Below are 20,956 nucleotides of genomic sequence, written 5' to 3'. Positions count from 1 at the left end.
GGTGGGATTTTTTTTATATATTTATTTACAATGCTTTGGCATGAGTTTCTAAACTTTCTAGAAGGAAAATTCTCTCCAACAACCAAAAATAAAAAGGAAAATTCTCTGGATTATATATTTTTTTTTAGGCTAAATGATTATTTATGCACTAAACTTGTACTTAATTTTCAATTGACTCCATTCCTTTTTAAAGAAAATTAAGCATATGAACCTTTTTTCAATAATCTCCCCTATTGCCTAAATCATCAATCCAATTTGCTGTTAAATATAAGTATAAATTGGTCATTTCATATGTTAAAAATAATTAAATACTATAAAATAAAATAAAAACTTTTAAAAATTATAATAATAAGAACAATAAAGTTTTTTATTATAAAAAAAAGGAAAAAAAACCCTTCCATTCTTCTCTCTTTCTGCAGTGTCTCTCGGCGTCGTTACCCATGTTCCACCCCACCTTGTCGTCGCCGCCGCGCACCCAACCTCTCATCTTAAACCAATTTGCCCTAGTTCACAACCTCTGCAAAGCAAACTCTAATTTTTTCTTGTTTAAAATTGTATAAATCAAAAGGAAAAAAATCAAGATAAGGAAAAGGGGTGACAATATGAAATCATGTCTTTTTTGATTAAATGAAATAATGGAAACGTTTAATGGACAATCAAGTAAGATTAAGGATCAATCAATAGACGTTTTTCTGTTTGACAAGTGGTGGACAAAATTTCATTAGTTTAGCTTAGATTAAAATATAATATCGTTTGTATAAAAAAGGACATGGGCAAAATAAATTTTTATGCACGTGTTTGGCACTGCTTATGTGCATAAGTGCCTTGCTTTTCTAGAAGCACTTTATAGGCACATTAAATTTTATTAAATTCAGCCAACATGGTATAACCTAGTGGAAAAAATGGTCTTAACTTACACATCATAAGTCTCAGGTTTGAATCCCCACTATATCATAGTGTGTGTGTGTGTGTGTGAGAAACTCCTTCTCATATAATTTAGACTATCGTTTATACTAAAAAAAAATTATTAAATTTAAATATTTATGTACTATGCAGAGGTGTCAAACAGGTCGGGCAAATATTTAGAGTAGGCCCCTTTAATAAATGGATCAAGTCGAGTCCATCCATTAATAAAAATTATTAAGTCAGGTTGGGCCCACGACCCTAGCATATCTAGGACTGGGTCAAGCTTGTGTCAAGCCACTAAACAAGCAGATATAAGTTCATGCCAAGGTCAACTTATGTATTACATTTTTTTTATGTTTTATTTTTACAATTTCATTTCAATCTTTTTTACAATTATATAATATATATATATATATATATATATATACTAACAAGATTTATTTATTGTTGAAAAAGAGGTCAATGCCTTAATTTGAAGTACATTTAAATAGAAAAGTGCTAGACTATTGTTAAGGTTAAAAAAAAAATCCTGCAAAAAAAATTATGTATTATTTTTCTTTAAAATAAATATAATTTAATAATTGAAATTTACACGAGTCGCCCCGTTGGGAAAATTGAGCCCATTCAATAATCTGCAGACTACTGGGCCTATTTTAAACGGCATGTTGGATACCTCTAGTCATAGGTATGAATCAAAACTCAGCGGACAACTTCTTGTCCCATTTGTTGGATCAAATTATGCATATATAAAAAGCCCAATAAATCAATAACAAGTTATGTGCATAAAAGCCGTAAAAAAAGTGTTTCTCTTAGGCCCCGTTTGGTTCATGAATGAATTTGAAGGAAATCATTTCTCATGTCATTCTCCAAAGAATGGGAATGGAAGATTCATTTCCCACGTTTGGTAATGCTGAAAGTAATCAGAAATATCACTTTATTTCCTTCCCCATGTTTGTTTTGAATAGGAATAGAAAACAAAGTTTGTATAAATTTTCAATTATACACATATTAAATCAAATAAAAAAAGAATGCATTTAATGATATATTGTAATTCTAAATTATTAATGGGGATAAAATGGTCATAAAAAATATGTATTTAATGTTAGTTCATTTTTCCAAACTTTTCCATGAGAAGGGAAAACAAAACCCAAGTTGGGAGGATGACTTCACTTTCCCTATTTTCCCATAAGGCAAACGATTTCTCATACCTAAACTTACCAAACATGAGAAGCAATTGATTTCTCATTCTCAAGTCTCTTTTCCCATGAACCAAACGGGGCCTTAGTTTATCAAATGCTATGTTCCATGTAATTTGATCTCATCCATGCAAAAAAAAAAAAAAAAACAATGAGACTCCTCCAGTCCGATCCACCCAAATATTGGGGTTGTGTTATGTCGGCCTAACTTAATCGGGTTGGGCTTGTGTCATACTCTAATCAACCTGATTTGGTTGCCAAATGTTTTCAAAAGTATTTTTTTATGTTCAAAAAACACTTTTAGCTATTTTAGAAGGGCTAAACTGCCAAATACCACCAAGATCTATCATGCTTGTTGAATTCAACATCCTCAATTATTTTTTCAATCAATTTAGCCTTCGTACTATATATAATCGCCAATTTAGCCATTGTCTTTAGTTTTTAGCCAATTTCATCCAAATCCGTCAAAAAGGTGACGTGAACAACCGAAGGAATCGACTTGTGTATTCCACTGAAATTTTAATGGATTTTAAAGAGTTATAAACTTATGCAAAGTCAATGGGTTTTAATGGAGTTTGTTAAACTTTTATCATAAAATGAAATTGAATATAATTTTGTGGATTCTTTTGGATGTTCTAGTGATTCATTTTCTTACAAACAGTGTGGGTATTAGTGAAAGTTGAGGCCAATGTTGGGTCAACAATAGCTAAACTTGATCATATTATGTGAAGAGGAAGATAAATAAATCAAAATCTCAATTAAATATAGCATCTAGGTCGCAACTTTAACACAAAAAAACCTTGGGAATTAAGCGACTTTAGCATCGACTTAAACTTCAATTCAATTTGACTTTAGGAGTTCCTTGATATTTGGATTATACGAATTGAAAGCATGAATGCATATTTTAGTAGAGAAAATTTAAGTTTAACTCGAGAAAATCTTTAATAATTACATGTTTCTTGCTTTGATGGGCCGACCCAGGACCATGTTCTGATGGGCGGGTCTTCCAGGCCCCGCCTGGCCCATGGACGATTTCTTCAGTTAAAACTCAGAAACGACTTCCACTCACTCCGAAGAAGCTCATCGATCGAACCAGAAAGAGAAAACATTGAGTCCGTACAGCAATGGTGAAAGCAGTGATCGGAGAAGAAACCCAGCTCAAATTAGCTGAGGATCGCCTCGAGAAATCCTCTACGCCTGCCCAGGTTCTCTTTCTCTCTCTCTCACTCACAAAGAGAGAAACATGGCTGATTCTGAGTTTTACGGTTTTTGTTTGCTATGCAAGTTCAGGTGGGTCTTCTCATAGGCAAGCTCAGCTCTTCTCTAGACCGAGGCTTCGTCTTCGATATCGTCCCAACCCCACCAAACGACGCCGAAGCGCCTGCTTGTTCCCTTGTCGAGCCCACCAAGGACGACAAGAGAAAGGGAACCAAGCCCAAATCTCAGTCCTCCGATTCCTCATCTCTCTCCATTGACAAGGATTGGGTCGCAGAACATGCTCGCCAGGTCAATTACATATAAAAATGTTCCCATATATGCGTAGTTATATTTGTATATTCCTTCTTTATATTGTTTGTATATATAAAATCTAATTTTGATATGGTTTCTAGGTCTTGTTCATTGTGCTTGTGTATGCATTTTATGGTATTTTAGGTGTCTAGAATGTTAGTGGGTGGCATGAAGGTGGTTGGCATTTACATCTGGGCAAGTGAAAGTGCGTTTAAGAATTCCAACATTACGCTTTGCCAGGTATTCTTTTGGCCCTGAATTGGATTAATCTTGTTTCGTATATCTATGTTTTTTTAGCACAGTTTGATTTTGATTGCTGTATAGCATGCTATTTTGGGACTGTGGCTTTATGATTGCTTGTGTCGAGAAGGATGGATGGCTTTAAGCGGGCAGTGCTCCACTTAGTGACAGAGAAAATATCTAGAAAGGAAAAAATAAGAGATGGATGGCTTTAAGCGGGCAGTGCTTCATTTTTAGCTTTTGACTGTTAGATTTTGATACATTCTATAAGGCCTATCAAGTAAAGCTGAATTTCATGAAATTAGGTCTAATACAACCATGGGCTTTAGTTGATGCGCCCTTTTCACTTTAAAAAACCTAATATAATATAGCCCTCATGGCCATGTTAATTTGCACTGACCAAGGAGAACCTGGTCAGGTTCTCTGTGATGAAACTTTATAATTATGATAAATCTAACAGAAAAAGTATTCTTGGCTGGTTTACTTGCAAAGAATGGGTCAGCTATGATAAATATGGGACTGCTTATATTCATTTTAAACTTTAAAGTTATCCTATGCATATACTGGGAAAAAATGACTTTTAATACATATTAATGGAAAAGGCCCCTTGCAGACTGTAATGGGAGTTGCCAAAGCAGCGCCCTGCTCAGAGAGTGATTGGGATGAGAGACTGCTTATTCACATCTCTTATAGTCCAAGGAGGTAACTTCCCTACCTGAATTCGATAATTTTTTATTGTCCCAATTATGCTCTCTTAGTTATTGTCAAAGGGTATTTGACAAAAGAGGCTATTTCTGTAGGTGGACATGTCGAAATTGTGCGGTTGCTTCAAATATTACATCAAGCAGCCTAAGGCCTTGTGATTTTAAAATGGGAAGGGTCCTAAATTCCCTTCAAAGATTTAGGTGCATGTACAATTTTGATATCAGGTACTGTCTGCTTTTCTTATTAAGAAAAAAAGAAAAGGAAATTGATATCTTAAAACTTTTTAAATATAATTTCATGTGACTTTCAAATGCACTAGAACTTAGGACCCATCATTCCGTTTGAATTGAAGTTAAAGTAAACAATGAGCTCAGTCCAAACGAAAGCAAACAATGATCTGATGATTCATCTATCAAGTATATCAATATCTAACAGTGATGATACTGGAGCCCTCTTGAACCTTATAAACTAAGCTACATACCTTATTCATCATTTTATTTTATCTCTTATCCCTTATTACGTCACGTCCAAAGACAACACTGAAGTTGATCCCTGTTTCTTTCTGCCTGTCTGCTGCACTTTTATTTTTTTGGCTTATTTTGAGGTTCTACCTGGGCCACTTAATAGAATATTATGCTCTCAGGGTACTGAAGGTCATATCCAATTTAATAATAGTATACTTTATTCCAGTACTAGCACATAATGGTATTTTGGGTTGTCTCATGGTAGTTATTCTTTTCCAGATTGCCCATATTTCACAAGAATTTATCAAATGTTCAAACTTTTAGTGAAGCTCTTCGTCAGGGAATTTCAGTTCATGCGAAAGAACTTAAAAGTGCAAAAGCAATGTATGATGGAAATTTGGTAAGTAGCTCATTCAGTTGTTGGTTTTTAAAATTACTGTACACCTTTTACGAATATGCAAAAGCGTCGTACCTGCTCGTGTCTGTTAATGCTCTGGATGACCTCGAGTCTTGTTAGTGTTCTGGATGACCTTGAGTTTGTTATATGATATGTTGATGTCTCTGGCGCTACAATGGCTAAACATATCTCTTAAAGTCCAAAATAGTTTTTTGAGTCTCCGTTGCATATGCAACTTGTTCTTTTCAACTATGATGTCTTCTTTGCAAGTTGATAGAAGTATACTAATTCTATGTAGCTGATATCAGGAGTGTGCTGTAGAAAGTTACTTATAATATCTGAAGACTGTAATGTAAGTGTCGCTTTCTATCATATTAAGTAATTTTAGGTGTAGAAAGTTGATACAGCGCGTCATATGACAAGGATTGTTTGGTTTGTGCTTCTCTAAATTATTTTTTTAAGCCAGGTTTTAATCACTATTTACATCTATCAACAGATAAACTTACTCATAAGTAAACCTTTTACCTCTTCGTGGATAAAAAAATTTCTGATACGTGATAGTGCGGTTATGTTGACGGCAAGGATTAAAATATCGGCCGTGTAGATAATATCGGGCCTCCAATTTACGGATATTTCGGGGGATATATCGTTATTGTTTTAGGTATCGGAAAAAATCAACGAAAATGACAGATATAGGCATTGAAACACATAATTTTTGTGTAAAACTTTCATAGATATTATGTACATTATCAATGAATGTATTAAACAAATAAAACTCAAAATTTACTAATAATAAGATATACATATGATGAAATATAAGTGGTATGTAATGCGCATTAATGAAAAGTTTGAAAATAAAATGTTAATTAGAATGAATAAACCATGCATAAATTCATAGTTTGTTTAAACATTGTATTACAATTTAGATAAGTGTCCATCTACATAAATGAAGAGCTCCAATGAGGTTCAAACAATGAGGAACAACCATCTAGATTCATACAATAGTCATACCAAGTCATGTAACCCGAGCAGTTTATAAGTCATATTTGAACATGGTGCACATAGGTCTCTCTTGAGCTCCCTATTGTCCTCCCATATATGGGATAGTTAGGATTAACCAACTAGTAGGTCCGTAATTTTTTTTTATCATCTTGAGCTCCATAGCTAGTTCCACTATAATTAGACATGACATAAACATAGACATCATAAGATTCATTTGAGTTAGTACTATGTCTAGTTCCTATGTTCATAGATCCAAAACTGATCGTCATGTCCTCTTCAGATGGGTTGGAGGTATGTGGGCAGTGGACTGTGCATAGATTCATCATATTAATAAATTATAGGGTTTTGGGCAAGGATTAACTATTTTTGGGTTTCAATTTGCTTCAATTGCCTTCAAAACTTCTGAATTTTTTTTGGGTTCTGTTATGGATATCGGGAAATATCGGGGATATCGGCAAAATATCGGGGATATATCGTCGATACAGGGGAAGATATGGCCTTATCCCCTAGTATTGATGTCGATGGTTGAAAATACCGATATATCGGTATATCGGTCGATGGTTCAACGTTTAGGTTTTTTTTTTTTTTTTTGGGTATCAATTTTACTGCTTACCTTTGTGTAAATATGAGGAAATGTAACCATTTGCTAGCTGTAAGAAAATATTTACCTAAAAGCCTTGATCTTTGTCAGGTGTAATGGTGTACTTTAAGCCATAGATCCAACTTATTTTAAACCAAATGTTGAATTTTGTTTTTCTTCTTTATTTTCCACAATCAATAAGCATGGTTTCTAGGTTGACTCTTTTAACCTCAAGTTCTCATACGGTTTTCTCTGTCTGGATTACAACTTTAGGTTTTTAACAATGATCTATGCACATCAGATGGTCTGCATGAAGTCGAACTGCTTCTACCATTTATGAAAGATACTGAAGGTGTGTTTATGCATCATTTAATTTTGGGAATATTTTGTTCATTTGTTCTTTTCTTTTCTTGAATTGCTTCTTCCATTTTGAGTTTATATTCTAACATTCATCTATTGTGTAAAGCCTGCAGCCAAAAAGAAGCCGTTGGTGTTCTTGCTTTGAGTGGTTCTGTGTGTTCCTTTGCCTTCATAAATCCTAAAGAACCAATTTCACAAGCTGTTGCTGATATAAAGGTATACAATAGATAATAACTTTTAATCCTCCGTATCTTAGACCAAAAACTAATTGTTAGTTTAGTTTCTAAAGGCTATTTGAATTCACATTTATCACTAGTTGACTGTACTTCATTGTCATTGGGCGTCATAGGGTGTGCATGCTTGTTTAGAAGTAAGATTCAGATAAGAATTGTATATCAAAGTTCGTGATATTGGTTGGATGTGATGCAGGGCAGCGGCTATAAGCTGCTGTCCAGCGACCCAAACATTCCAAAATGCATAGAATAGTAGGATAAAGCACTAGGATAGAAGTTGGAACGAAGATAATTGAGTTCTAGGGCAAAAATCTAAATAAATAAATAAATAAAACTCTATAGACTAAAGTCTGGAATTATATTCATAAACAAAACTGAATACAAGAGTCTCTTAATCGCCTATGTATACTAGAGCACACCAGCCTAGCCTTTCCTAGTTTATTAAGAAAACCTAATTGAAAAAGGAAATTTAAAACCAAATCCTAGTAATAATAGGAAAACAAAAGAAGTAACTAATCATTTGAAGGAACTAGAACCATGGCCCAATTGGCTAATGGGCCTAAGTACTCTTGGAGAGCCTTGTAGATGCTCCTGCGTCAGGATGGAATATATAAAAGTCTTTATATAACATCTTAGATTAGCTCATGAGTAGATTAAACCTAATTAAACTTATTCATATTGGGATGTCTTTACAAAAGAAAAAAATCATGTTCATTTGATGTCATAATATGTTTTGAACGCTTGAGCCAACCCTTAATGCTCTTTTATTTAAAAAAAATTGAAAAATTAATTTCTTATTTATATTTAACTTAATTCTGGTAAATAAGTAGTTTGGGTCAAATGTCCGAGTGGGAACTTGCCAATTTCATCATCAATTTCCATAACTTTATTGCAAGGATTTCCTAAGCAGGGTTGGGTACCGAAATCTATAACGCATATTGGTTCCAGAGTTCCAATAAACTTGGATGATACCATTGGGGTTGGACACATTGAGAGAAGCTATAATGTACTAGATTTGAATTCCAATGTACCTGAACGCAATAGGTAGATCCGTCAATTTAAAACAATTGGCTGGATCTTGTGCATATTCTGGAAATCTCAGCATCTATTTAAGTTACTTTTTTCTATTATATGATGAAAAATCGTTTAACCTATGATCTCAAAGTTGTGTTATCTTGGATGGAACGTTTCACATGGGGAAGCTGGTCACTAAGACTTCTGATGTGTTTCACTAAGACTTCTGGTGTTGTCTGGAAAATTTATATGACTACTAAATGGTGTTGCGTACTAATTATCGGCACAATGGCCTTGTTTTTAGATATTTTCATGCTATTGTGTTTACTAGCTTAATTCCTTAGTGTGCTCATATTCTGTAAAATCATGAATTGATTTTATGTTTGTAGGATGACATTATAATGAGTCTGCAGAGTAGACTAGATATCATCTGTGATGAAGCAGATGGAGAGACAGGTCCAACTGAAACCAGTGGCCAGCAAGCAAGAGATGATACTGGTAGCCAGGAAGCAAGAGATGGGATATCCAGTGGAACACCTGTTTTTCAAATTGTTCTTCAATCGTTCAGGTCTATTATGCCTGCTATCTTACTATTTTTCTAATGTTTTAATAAAACTAGAGGTTCGCTATGAATATGATGAATGCTGATTGATTATATGCCGATCTATGCGATTCCATAGTCCTTTTGTTATAATCCATGTTTTAAAGGCATGTTGTGTGGTGGTTTAGATAAACATGTTTCAAATTTGATTACATTTCAGCGATTTGGTTGAATATATTTTCTTTGAGTGTAACTTCACAAACTTTTTTGTATATCGGAATGATTCTGTAAATATTATGGTGTTGCACAATGTGTTTCATTTCATCAGCTGCAGCATGATGACTGATTGATATCACAATACTAGTAACCTGTACTACAGGAGATATGCTGACCACCCCCTTTCCCATTTCCCCTCTTTCTCCCCCCTCTTTTCCCCCTCCCCTTTCATTATGTGGGTAGTTTCACTGGTAGCTACTTAAAGTTTTCTGTCAGGCCCTTTAGGCTACCAACTAAATCTTTGTCTGGAAATCTGCCACCTTTACTACAAAATTTTATGAATCTCCTGTTGGAGATAAAATTGTATAAATTAAGGATTACTATGTTTCAAGATTATATATTAATATTCCCTGCAAGCTACTACTCATTGTTTCTTGCACCATCAGCTTATTTTATGCTGTTAGTGGGTTTATATTTCTTTTCATCAAGCAGAAGGGTGAAATCTTAATCATGATTTATGGCCAAAATTCTGTTAATCATTGGTGATTTATTATGTCACATTGCTGAACATAAGTTGACACACTGACCACATTTGTTATGCATTTTAAAACAGAGAATCATGCAGTCTTTCACTTCCCCGAAGAGTCTTTGTCCCTTGGTTGGCAGGTACATTTGTGTGCGACTACCTACAACCATCTGAGACATTTGAGGTTTGTACTTATTACTTGATAACTGATGTTTCTACTTCTAATAAAAGGAGAGGGAAAAAAAAACCTACAAACAGAAAATTGGAAAATGCAAGGGTGTTGCACCCTTTTTGTCTGTGGTTCTGAATAGCTCTGCATTGGACTAGATTTTGAGCAATATGAGCTTTCAGTTCAATGTCTTGCTCTGACCCTGTGCTTTCCATCCCCCCTTAGGTTCTAAAAGATCGATGTGTTGAGTTGTTGTCTATGGAAGCTCCAACAGATGACTCAGCAATCTTGGAACCCGAAATAGAAGCCCCCTCTGCAGTCACCAAATCTTTTTGGGATGTGGCGGTGCCTTTTTCCTCGGCATCTAGGTCCTGTTTGGAGAAGAGTGGACTCGACACGTTGAGGAGAGAAAGTAGCCGAAAATCTATAGAGTCCTCTAATGTCAACATCATGGCTGCTGTTATATTCCTTCTTCTCTCTATCATTGTAGGATACGTTCTCATATTTGTCAGGAGATCATAGTTCAAATGAAGCCTCGGTTGTCCCATCTGGGTAAACATTTTATGGTCCTATAAAATCAATTAACTGTATTCTGGATTTTCCCCTCTCCGTTTTGGGCAAAAAATATGCAGTTGAATCAGTTGTAATGAGGTTATAGTTTCACAAATACTTGTACAGTATGCATTTTTACATTTTTGATATGGATATATCTAAACTTGAATGCCTTAAAAGTTACATTGAGGATGAACATTAATATGATAACAGGCTGAGTCCGTAAGATTTTTCTTTTTTCATCCCAAACAATGAGAGAAGATATAAAAGGGGAAGAAGACAGTGATTGAGATACGTGTTAATGAAAGTTGTGATATTTAGCATCTTTAAAATGCTTCTTCATAGCCATTATCACTGGCTTCACATTTATAAGGCCCCGAAAAGATGAATCTTAATTGCCTAAAAAGACTATTCTCAACCAGCCCCTGAAATGACAACTATCTAAAAGAATAAAAAAGAAAGTTGCTGCCTTGGCTGTAACTTCCACATCTAAAATTATTTCAAGATTCTAATCATTCCATTGAAGAGATTACAACAGTATAGCCAATCTTGCATAAAGAACAAGACAATTGAATTAAAGAAAGGGATTTGCAGTGTAACGAATCAAAGAACTGGTTTCACAGGCAAGAAACCTAAAGAATATGTTGAAAATAAAAGACCCTACTTATTATATGTATACACTAACAGTGTTGGCTAATACAAGAAATGGAGGAGCCCGTTTGTCCACTTGTCTGCTGCTACAGGTTCTTGCATTATGTCCACATTGCTGGACTTATGGTTTTGTCGTGCTAACCTTAACAAGCGCAAAGTGAAGTTGGGATTTACGACTCATTGACCAGAGCTGCACTCTCTCATTGTGACCAGAACGTAGCTTCAACTCTGTCTGATCCTTTTCGCTAAGAAAATCCTCTTTAACCTGCTTCATCGGTATGGAAAACTGTTGGTTATTGTCAGCCACATCGGTATCAAAAAGTTCCTTCTCGATTACCAATTTGAGGTCTCCACCACCACTGCGACTAATCATGTTTTTCATTTCTTGAGGTATCTTTGGTTTCGGTGATGATGGTAACTTCAAATCTGCGCTGCTTTGCACATGAACCAGCTTTTGTTTCTTTTGCACCAATGCTTCATTGTTGTAGTCTTGATGATCACTCCCAAAATGAGAAGAAAGCCTCTTCCTTTTCATATTCAAACAACTTACACTTTGGACAGAATCACGAGAAGCATGTGGCAAAAACCACCTTTGAGTCCTCCTGATACTTGACCTTTTCTTCTTGGGTATGTTAATGTCACTGAAGGGGAATGTTTTCAACTCTGACATTTTCTTTTTAGCACAGAAACTGATGAATTCTGCAATAACAGTTTTTTCGTCAAGAACCCACTTGGTTGTGAGTCCATTCCCACCCTCCAACTCCATCAATTGTTGGGTTGCAACTTCAGCCGACATATCCAAGGAAGAAGAAGAAGAAGATAATGATGATGAAGCCCTTTGGTTTATCTTCCTGACCACGCCCCTCTTAGGAACCAACCACCCATCAAATCCAATTCCAGACCCATGAAGTGGGTTGCCGCAGCAGCTTCTCAAGGCCATGGCCATTGTTTTCTCAACGTCTGACAGAAGATTCGAAGAATTTGAAATCGACCCATAATGAAAATCACCCTTCATATTTCCTTTCATTCCCAGATCCAAAAAGAACAAACAGAACTCTCACCCAAAAAATAAGAACAGAGCAAAAACAGAACGCTTCAAATTCACAGAAATAAACCCTACTCAGAATGAGAGAATGGGATTAGGGTTTCACAGATTTTCTTTCCTCAGTGAGTGAACTCGACTCAACTAGATTTTCACTTTCATTTTCACTTTCACACAGAGACAGAGAGAGAGAGCGAATAAGTTTCCAAATTGTGATCGGAGAGAAATATATAAGGCGGTGTTTAAACCCAACTGTCAAATGGCACTCGCTCACTTCACTTCGTCGTATCTGTGTGTGATTCAAATTTCAGATTAGAATTTTAGTACGTTTGGCCCCAAGCAACTAACAACACAAGATTTTCCGACCGTTGGAGATCCCAAGTGCAAGTGCGTTCACGCGGCTTTTAAGTTTTTCTTTTTTTGACAAAAAAGTTGTGTCTTTCTTTAACCCATTTTGTTTTTATTTGTGCCCACCAGTTGAATGATTAATTGCCACATTCACATATTCACTTAAGTTTTATACATTTTCGGCATCGCCATAGCCACTGCATCGCCTTTTCTAATGTTCATTGATTTCTTTTTTAATTTCGGTTTTTATGTATTTACATTTTGATAGATTCAGGTATAAATTAGAATATTTTAACTGTATAGCCGGCCGGCTATACTCTTTAAATGGAATATTTTAAAGGTACCGCCGCACGGCTATTCTCTATAAATAGAATTATAATATAGCCGTTCGGTTATACCCTTATAAATTGTGTATTTTAAAGGTGTAGCCGGACGGCTGTACTCTATAAATAGATTTATAATATAGTCGTTCGGTTATACCCTTATAAATACTGTGTTTTAAAAGTATAGCCGCATGGCTGGCCTCTGTAAATAAGATATTTTGACAGTATAGCCGGTTGGCTAATTTAGTTTATAGTATAGCCGCACGGCTATACACCAAAAATAGACTATTTTAAAGTAAAGCCGAGCGGCTGTACCCTTCAATATTTTTCCAAGATACTTCCGAATTACTGAAAATTAAAGTTTTAGAAAAAATTATTGACCTAAGGATACAAAGTTTATATTTATTTTTTTAAAACCTCTCCTAACAACATTTCGTCAGCAAAAATAAATTTCGTCAAGAGAGGTATAATCCGGCAAATATTTGCCGGCATACACCTGTGTCGACAAAAACCTTATAAATGCATAAGTTGATCAAAGTCTAACAAAACCCAGATTATCTGTCAGACGTAGAAGAAGACGTCGGCACCTTATAAATGTATAAGTTGATCAACGTCTAACAAAACCCAGATTATCTGTCAGATATAGAAGAAGACATTTCACACTGAAGCCCAAACAATAAGAGAAGGAAAAGGGGAGAGAAGTCTGTTGAAGATGGTATTAATAAGAGACGTTTATCTTTGAAAAAAAAATACATGGAACTTCTAAAACCATCAATGATATTCAGGTTAAACCAATGTATCTATAAGGCTCCAAAAACAAGAATCTTCAAATTGCCTAACAGAGCAAAGCAAACCTTAAAAAGACTAAATTTCTGTCTCCCCTATAAAAATAATCAAGAAAAACATGAATCTCCACCAGCCACTGAAAAATCAAGGCTTCAGAATAATCATATTAAGTGTGTGAGAATGTCCATCATCAGGGGCTATATTTACTTGGAAGCACCCTTCTCTGATTGCTTCTCATCTGCAATGTCACTAGGGAGGTCAGGCCCCTGAGGAATTTTTCCAGGATAATTAGTTGTCGAAGAATCAGACCCCATCAAACTGCATAGAGGAGACAAAAGATTGAAGTTCTGCATAAGCTAATATATGTTCTCGAGGTTTGTTTACTACAAGCTCACCTCCTATCAACAATTATCACCGAGCGAAGCTCACAATTGGCAAAGCTGCATAAACAGAATTCCACTCTTAAGCTTAGTATTCATCCAAAAAACACAAAGAGAAAAAGAAAAGGACTCATCCTCCTCCATATCAAAACCAACGATCCTAAACATGAGGAACGCTTTTACACTGATATGATTATAAACATTTCCAGCACAGAACAATGTAATAGAACTAGTAGCCTGAAGGGTAAGTGTGCAACTGTCTAGTTAGCAAAAATAGTAGTTACGACCAGATACGGAGCACCACCAGATCTAGACATCACAATATGCAGGGAATAGTTACATCTAAAGGAAAATAAGGATACAGTTCCACCTATGAAGCATCAAACAAAAGAATAGAGTGGCTATTTCTAAATAACAAATATTAAGAAAAACGCAAAACACATTGAAGCAAGTATTATTGTGTGTTTATTGATAGATTGAAGTAAATTTCATTGAATTAACAAACATAAATATTCAGAATGTACAAGAACATTCTGAATAATTCTCACACAGAGACACCACACAGAATGTAATCAAGAACACAGCTTGAAAATGCAGCAAAGAGCAGCTCAGTTATTTATTCTCGTAGTGTATTATTATCATAAGAGATTTCATGCTGTTGACTTAAAAGTAGGGATAAAAGAGCCACCATAACACTTACTGTGTGCATATTTCACTCTTTATCGATGGATGGCAATCATTTCCAAAAGCACTCAAGGTATGATACAAGAATCCACTGTGGGTAACAATTGCAATCTCCTTCTCTTTACGTGTCCACAACCTGGACAAATTGAAAGTGGGAAAAGAAAAATCAGTGAACACCTTTCCATAGTGCCAATACAAGAACCAATGTCAAAATAGTCGAAGGCTGAAATCTATAATTCAAATCATTGACATGTAAGGTCAGAAGATAGTATGATCTATTAGATTCATTGTAAAACTAAACAATTCCATCATCTCCCTTTTCAATTTCAGAAAGTGGTCAACTCTGAAAATGATAATGAAAAAAATGTATGCTATATGTTCAGAAGCTATGCAAGATTGAACCAAATGATTTCTTCTACAAGGGGAAACCACAGTAACTAAGAAAATTTGTTGCAATGATACTTGGGTCAACATCTGCAGATATGAACTAATGGACATTTCCCAACAACTATAAATAAATTTGTGTAACAAATCAAGGTGCTTCAGGTGAAAAAACAGCGTGATGAGAATATCATAATACTTATAACTGAACTTGTAAGAAAACAACAGTTACAGCATGCTAGCACCTCCTTAAAATCCATGTGGCATACCCACAGCATAAAGGATATGAAGATTATGCTGTAATACTAATATATAGATATTATGGCTTTGGACAAAAGTGTTCATGTTGTTCACCCCAATTTTGAGTTAGTTTATAAATCATTCTAGTGTGCTAGTGACATAGCCTTCTTTTCACCTTTTCTTTTCCTCAAAGATTCTTATACTGATCGTCAATAATAAAGAATGCAGTCACCAGAAATTTAGCGAAATGAATTAGGGTAATCACCAGTTCAAAAACTTCAGTCCCCTAGATGCCACTTCTTCATTCTTCTCTCTAATGTCAGGCGTCCACAGAATGTCATCCTCATTCTCTATCTAAACAAACGATAAACAAGAATATATTCCAATCAATCTAAGTTGAAGATTTGACAAGCAACCAAAAACAAATAGTGACAAGAAAAATGGCAGGCATAGCTTTTCTCCACTTTTAAAAGTTACAATAAATCACTTGCCAGTGAAAAATCAATTGCAGGAAAAAGAGGCCGGTACTCGCTAACACTTCTTCTCTTGTCACATGGATGAACCCCCTGCAGCACAAGAGAAAACACACACATTTGTCCAGTTAAAACCCCTCTTACTCAATGATTAATGTGAAACTAGATAAATAAAATATGTTCAAAATAAACACTCAGAAGAGGTTTGTAATTTTAGGAGCAAAAGGGAGGCCTTCTCTGAGGCTTTAGACACATAGTAGTGTTGATCCGGGTATCAAAATTGTATAAAATCTAAAAGTAGGAAGGACAAGCGTCTGACTGGTCCAAATAAAATAGACTATATGTAGATAACACCAAAAAGGATTTTGTTGTATAACTTACTATTAAAGGAAAAATATATGTGCATGTTGGTGAAGCCTTATTGGCATGGTATAAATTGAAAGCAATCCAATATATTTGACCTTCACCCAGTTAAAAAGTTATACCATTTGCAAAGAAAAAATAACTACTGAAAGCAGGATTATCAATTTTCCTTCCCCTTAGCCTTGTTTTTTCGCACAGAGGGAGAAACAATACCCAAACCAGGCTCTACTCTCTTCGTGTGCTTTTTTTCTGTACCTTCTACACAAAATTTACATAGCTGTTACTAGTTTTAACTTTGAACATGACTTACCAAATGTTCACGGCAAAGCTCAACTGCTACAAATGGTGGGCAGTTTAGACTTGAAATTGCAGGATGGTTACTGTTCCCTGCATTTGCAACCATTAGAGGACGTACATCTATCCCGTCTGAGTATGCTCCACCCCCGAAGACACCCACTGCTGTTTGCATGGTCCTACATGGCAATCATTGGTCAAAACAGGTTGCTTTTTCTTTTTTCAACTTCCACCAAATGAAACATCCACTCTTTTTTGTCTGGTATGTAATGTGCAGACTCCAAGAAATAAAAGTGCCTTGTAAAACGGAAAATGTTTTCAAGGAACATAGACCCAAGCAATCATTCATCCACTTATTCATGTACATAACTAAAATAATAACTCCTAAAGCAAAAATAAAAATTTACTCTATTACATGAACCAAATAAATTTAATTTCTCTAGAAAGGGACTAGTTATCTTAGCAATTATCACTTTTTGAAAAGAGATCCATCTAAAATCAGGACCATATATTCAGCAGCCACTAGGCATATACAAATCACCTACATAAGAAAAGTTGTATTAAGGATAGCATCGACCTGAGTCTGTATGCAGTGAAGCAGATATCACATCCTACCCATCTGGAGTTATTATAGAAGTCCCAATTCACAATTCTAGATTGTTAAACCTGACATATATGATAGAATTAACTATTTATATATTTCCTTTGGATGCATGTTCTTCACCTCCTCAAGTTTCTGAATTATTTCAACAGCACCTCATCATCTTAAGGTATATCTGATTTCAAATGTTCATAACAAAACTAAATACCACCTTGACAAATCATTCCCCACCCAATCACCCCTTCCCGTTCCCCCACCCTCCCCACAAAAATAAATAAAAATAAAAGGAACCCCACTTTTAAAAAAAAAATTATAAAGGAAAACATATAACTGTCAAGTACAAATTAAAAAGCTCTTGTTGGCATATTAAAGGAGCAGCCCTCCAATCAACTGAAAAGGAAGTAATCCTTTATGAATCTGAGGTAGAAGCAAAGATGACATTTAGAATCAAGTAGTAAAGGAATAAAGGTGTGTAGCTTGTTCCCTCTTAAATTAGACTAATGGATAATGTCCCCTAGTTCTCATAAAATATGTCATATATTGCTATCAGTTACATATTTCACAGAACTAATGGGTTTGTCTGAGTTTGTGTATGAGATAATCAGTGCATATATTTTATCTCGAAAAATCTATCCTAAATACCAAGCATCATCCAAGTTCACAATAAAAAAGGAAAAAAACCTAAACAAAACAAAATAAAGGGGAAGAGATTCACCGAGAAACACACAATTTCACAGTTATGATTAGGATCCATGCAGCAGTTGATCATAGAAACTGAGAAAAAAATGGTATCTGAGAAGGAGATACCTTAACAAAGGAGATGTGATGACTAACTCAACTCTCTTAGAAAGTCCACATGCTTGAACATGCTTGTGTAGATTATCAACCTGTTATGAGGGCACAAAATCACTATATGGAATTTGTTGATTTATTGGGAAAAAATAAAAAGAACATACAGCACCCAACATACGAAACTTAAAGGAGAGAGAAATCTAATGCAAATCCTCCTTATAAAGTTGTTCTTACAGTGAAAAACAAAGAAAATTCTTTGATGCCATGTTTGGTACACCATTAAACTAAACAGTCTGAATTCAGTGTTTTGTAGAAGTCCAGGCTCTTAAGCAACCGGATTAAAACAATCAGGTAACTTAAGATCAGTAAACTCCACATAAGACTAAGTTGCACAAGAAACACATAAGCGCCCTTTTTTCTCGCAGCACCCTTTCTTTGGTGAGAATGACTATGCATTTTGATATATCTCAACATCACATTAACAAAAAATGTATTTCCAATAGCATATTGTTTATTATTATAAATATTTATTATGAACTTTAATGATGGGTTTCAGGTTGAAATGGTCATTGTACCAGCAACAATTGGACAAATGGATGTTTTTCCAGGACATTTACCTACTATTGCATGGGTTCCTATCAGTGCATAAATGGAATGACATGATAAAGTAATGCTGGTGGCTTTACATTAAGATAGTGGATCCAGTTTGATAATATGTACAATTCCATGACTACTCTGGCTCTTGATAATCCAATTTCTACTCTCTAGTAGTTACTTTTGATGGGATGGCTATCCAATATTGGCTTTCTCTTTTCAGATGCTGTCAAAATTTCAGAAATTTTTTATCCACTAACCAAGCTATTTTGTATTTTCGCTAATTTTGATTAGGTGATTATGGATTTCTGAATATGAACCTAAGTTTTGTACTTGTCTTAACTTTCATTCATGGTTGCATAATGTACAATAATTTTTTCTCATCCAACAATCAATTTTCATCTCAAAAAATTTATTAATCAGTAAAAATATTAAATTTGTAGTTCAGTTTGGCCCCCTATTGGGTACAAAACCAAACCCAGTACAACATAACCAGATTCTTGGTTCAGTTCAACAACAAACCCACAACAATATAAAAAACAATAAGAGTAGTATATCGGTACAATCCACTTAAAAACGTGTGCTTGACATATACCAAACGAACGTGTAGAAAGTTCCAAAAAAAATTAACATACTCTGATTCTCTCATACCAAACATAAGTTCAACTGAACATTCTCATTAGTGATTACCTGATTCCAGCCAAGAGGTGTCAGATGTGCATCAAAAAGATCATAAGACATGTATGCACTATGATCCTTTTCGCCTTCCACATTGTGAATCCCTTGTGCATGCCTTACCTGTATATATCATCACTTAGTCAAAAATACCCAAATGCACTCTACGACCAGTATTAAGTAAAATGAAGGAAAAAGAAATGAAGGGCCAGAGTTTGCAACAAACCAGGTGAAGAGTTTTAGAACGGTGCAGAGGGTAGAGACTTGGACCTGTAGTGGCATCCATATCTGCACCAATGAACCCCCACCCCAAAAACAGAAAAATAAATAAGAAGGAAAAAAAAAAAAAAACTAAACAGGGTTGAGCACGCGAGCATATCCAAAGTATATATCAACACAGTGCGATGAAAGAGACCTTCACATCTTCAGAAGAATATGGCCTAATAATTAACATTCGTGTTCAGAAATCTAGAATAAAGGGCCCAACACCAGAATAAAATACAATTATTTGGCTTCACAGCTAAAAGGATTTCACCTTTTTTGACTGTAAAGGATCTTATGGAGGAATAAACTGATATCCAATTGTGTTCACCACTCAATCATCAATAAATAAATATATAACCAACAACAAAATCATACAAAACTTAAAACCCAGTTTGATTGGCAGATCAGATCAGAGGCAGGCATGAAGTAAAAGAGATTTTTTTATTTTTTATTTTTGGTCGAGAAGTAAAAGAGAAAAAGCAAACTTGCAAAATAAAAAAAAACAAAGCATAATTGAATTTACAGAAGATAAGAGATGAAGAAGCGAACTGCAAATAGGTGTTCCCTACCTGGTGGTGGTGGAGGAGAGGAGGAGAAACAAAGAATGGCAGAGCGCGGTGGTGAGAATCTTGGGAGCTTAGAAATGGGAGAGGGGACAATGGGGGGATTTTGAGAGAGGGGAGGGGTATATATAGCAGAGATGGAAATGGTCATGGTTGATGGCTTGGGTGAGAGCTACACGTACGTATGTGTCAACTTGTGACTGCCTAGAGATACGTGAAGGCCGATTGTCCAATGTTCCATTGCACATGGCGCATTTGAAGCCTGTCTCTGGTTCCAGGTCTTGTCGTCATTGTACTCGGGTTTATATTGTTTTATTTATGTTATTTTATTTTTCTGATCCCCCAAAAATAAAAAAACCAAAAACTTGGAAGTTGGATGGAGGGGTTGTTGTTTTTGGACCCTATAGGGTAAATATAGCATGGAGAGAGAGACAGGGACAGAAGCAAGCCATACTTCAATACTTGACAGTTTTCTATTTATAAAATAATTGGCTTGTTATGAATATGATGCATCGGCTTCTGCTTGCGTCTTCTTGGCTCTTGCAGCTTTTGCTCCATCTCTTACATTTACATAGGTGGTGGTCCATGGCTGGCCCAGCTAATCAATGTAGTCGAAGACCGTATGATCTCTCCATTTAACGGTCTGGATTGAGTTATAAGCTTTTCTCCAAGTGAGGGCTATATCCCCAAAATCCATCTTCAAAAGTAAAGGTGGTAATATTGTACACGACATGAATTCACACACAAAATTTAGTATTCAAGTCTGAGTTATCGCGTCGTGTTGATATCGTGTTGACCCGTTAAGCTATCGTGTCATGTCGTGTCAATTAGCGAATAGCCGTTAACCTATTAAGCTCAATGGCATTTTTGTAAATTTATCCTTTTTTATATT

The 20,956-nt window shown here is 35.3% G+C and overlaps 2 protein-coding genes across 2 annotated transcripts; one reads left to right on the top strand and one right to left on the bottom strand.

Annotated features, from left to right (window-relative positions):
- The first annotated feature begins 3,149 nt into the window (after window positions 1-3,149).
- On the top strand, window positions 3,150-10,789 carry LOC103319423 (oxidoreductase, zinc-binding dehydrogenase family protein). The gene is made up of 11 exons (XM_008220964.2): window positions 3,150-3,307; window positions 3,393-3,608; window positions 3,756-3,851; window positions 4,465-4,553; window positions 4,652-4,780; window positions 5,300-5,420; window positions 7,273-7,351; window positions 7,466-7,575; window positions 8,996-9,174; window positions 9,977-10,073; window positions 10,284-10,789. The coding sequence occupies exons 1-11, from the start codon at window positions 3,227-3,229 to the stop codon at window positions 10,578-10,580; spliced, it is 1,494 nt and encodes a 497-aa protein (XP_008219186.2). The 5' UTR covers window positions 3,150-3,226; the 3' UTR covers window positions 10,581-10,789.
- Window positions 10,790-13,678: 2,889 nt separating this feature from the next.
- On the bottom strand, window positions 13,679-20,330 carry LOC103319422 (phosphoglycerate mutase-like protein 1). Its single transcript, XM_008220963.3, has 10 exons — window positions 20,071-20,330; window positions 19,464-19,525; window positions 19,253-19,360; window positions 17,984-18,063; window positions 16,592-16,754; window positions 15,937-16,011; window positions 15,711-15,799; window positions 14,841-14,960; window positions 14,156-14,200; window positions 13,679-14,078 (listed from the first exon to the last, which is right to left on the bottom strand). Exons 1-10 carry the CDS (start codon window positions 20,213-20,215, stop codon window positions 13,964-13,966), a joined length of 1,002 nt encoding a protein of 333 aa, XP_008219185.1. The 5' UTR covers window positions 20,216-20,330; the 3' UTR covers window positions 13,679-13,963.
- Window positions 20,331-20,956: the final 626 nt, after the last annotated feature.

Source organism: Prunus mume, linkage group LG2, assembly GCF_029339155.1.
Source record: "Prunus mume cultivar Tortuosa linkage group LG2, ASM2933915v1, whole genome shotgun sequence".
Taxonomy (NCBI): domain Eukaryota; kingdom Viridiplantae; phylum Streptophyta; class Magnoliopsida; order Rosales; family Rosaceae; genus Prunus; species Prunus mume.
The sequence above is the reverse complement of the archived record's forward strand: the minus strand, read 5'-3'. Positions and strand labels throughout refer to the sequence as shown.

Excerpts from the sequence above, each read along its gene's own strand:
- LOC103319423 (XM_008220964.2), top strand. The coding sequence starts at position 3,227 with ATGGTGAAAGCAGTGATCGGAGAAGAAACCCAGCTCAAATTAGCTGAG. Across the intron at positions 4,781-5,299 it reads ATGTACAATTTTGATATCAG|ATTGCCCATATTTCACAAGA; the intron begins GTACTGTCTGCT and ends ATTCTTTTCCAG. Across the intron at positions 7,576-8,995 it reads AAGCTGTTGCTGATATAAAG|GATGACATTATAATGAGTCT; the intron begins GTATACAATAGA and ends TTATGTTTGTAG.
- LOC103319422 (XM_008220963.3), bottom strand. The coding sequence starts at position 20,215 with ATGACCATTTCCATCTCTGCTATATATACCCCTCCCCTCTCTCAAAAT. Across the intron at positions 18,064-19,252 it reads CACCTCTTGGCTGGAATCAG|GTTGATAATCTACACAAGCA; the intron begins GTAATCACTAAT and ends CCCTCATAACAG. Across the intron at positions 14,079-14,155 it reads GTGATAATTGTTGATAGGAG|TTTGATGGGGTCTGATTCTT; the intron begins GTGAGCTTGTAG and ends TCCTCTATGCAG.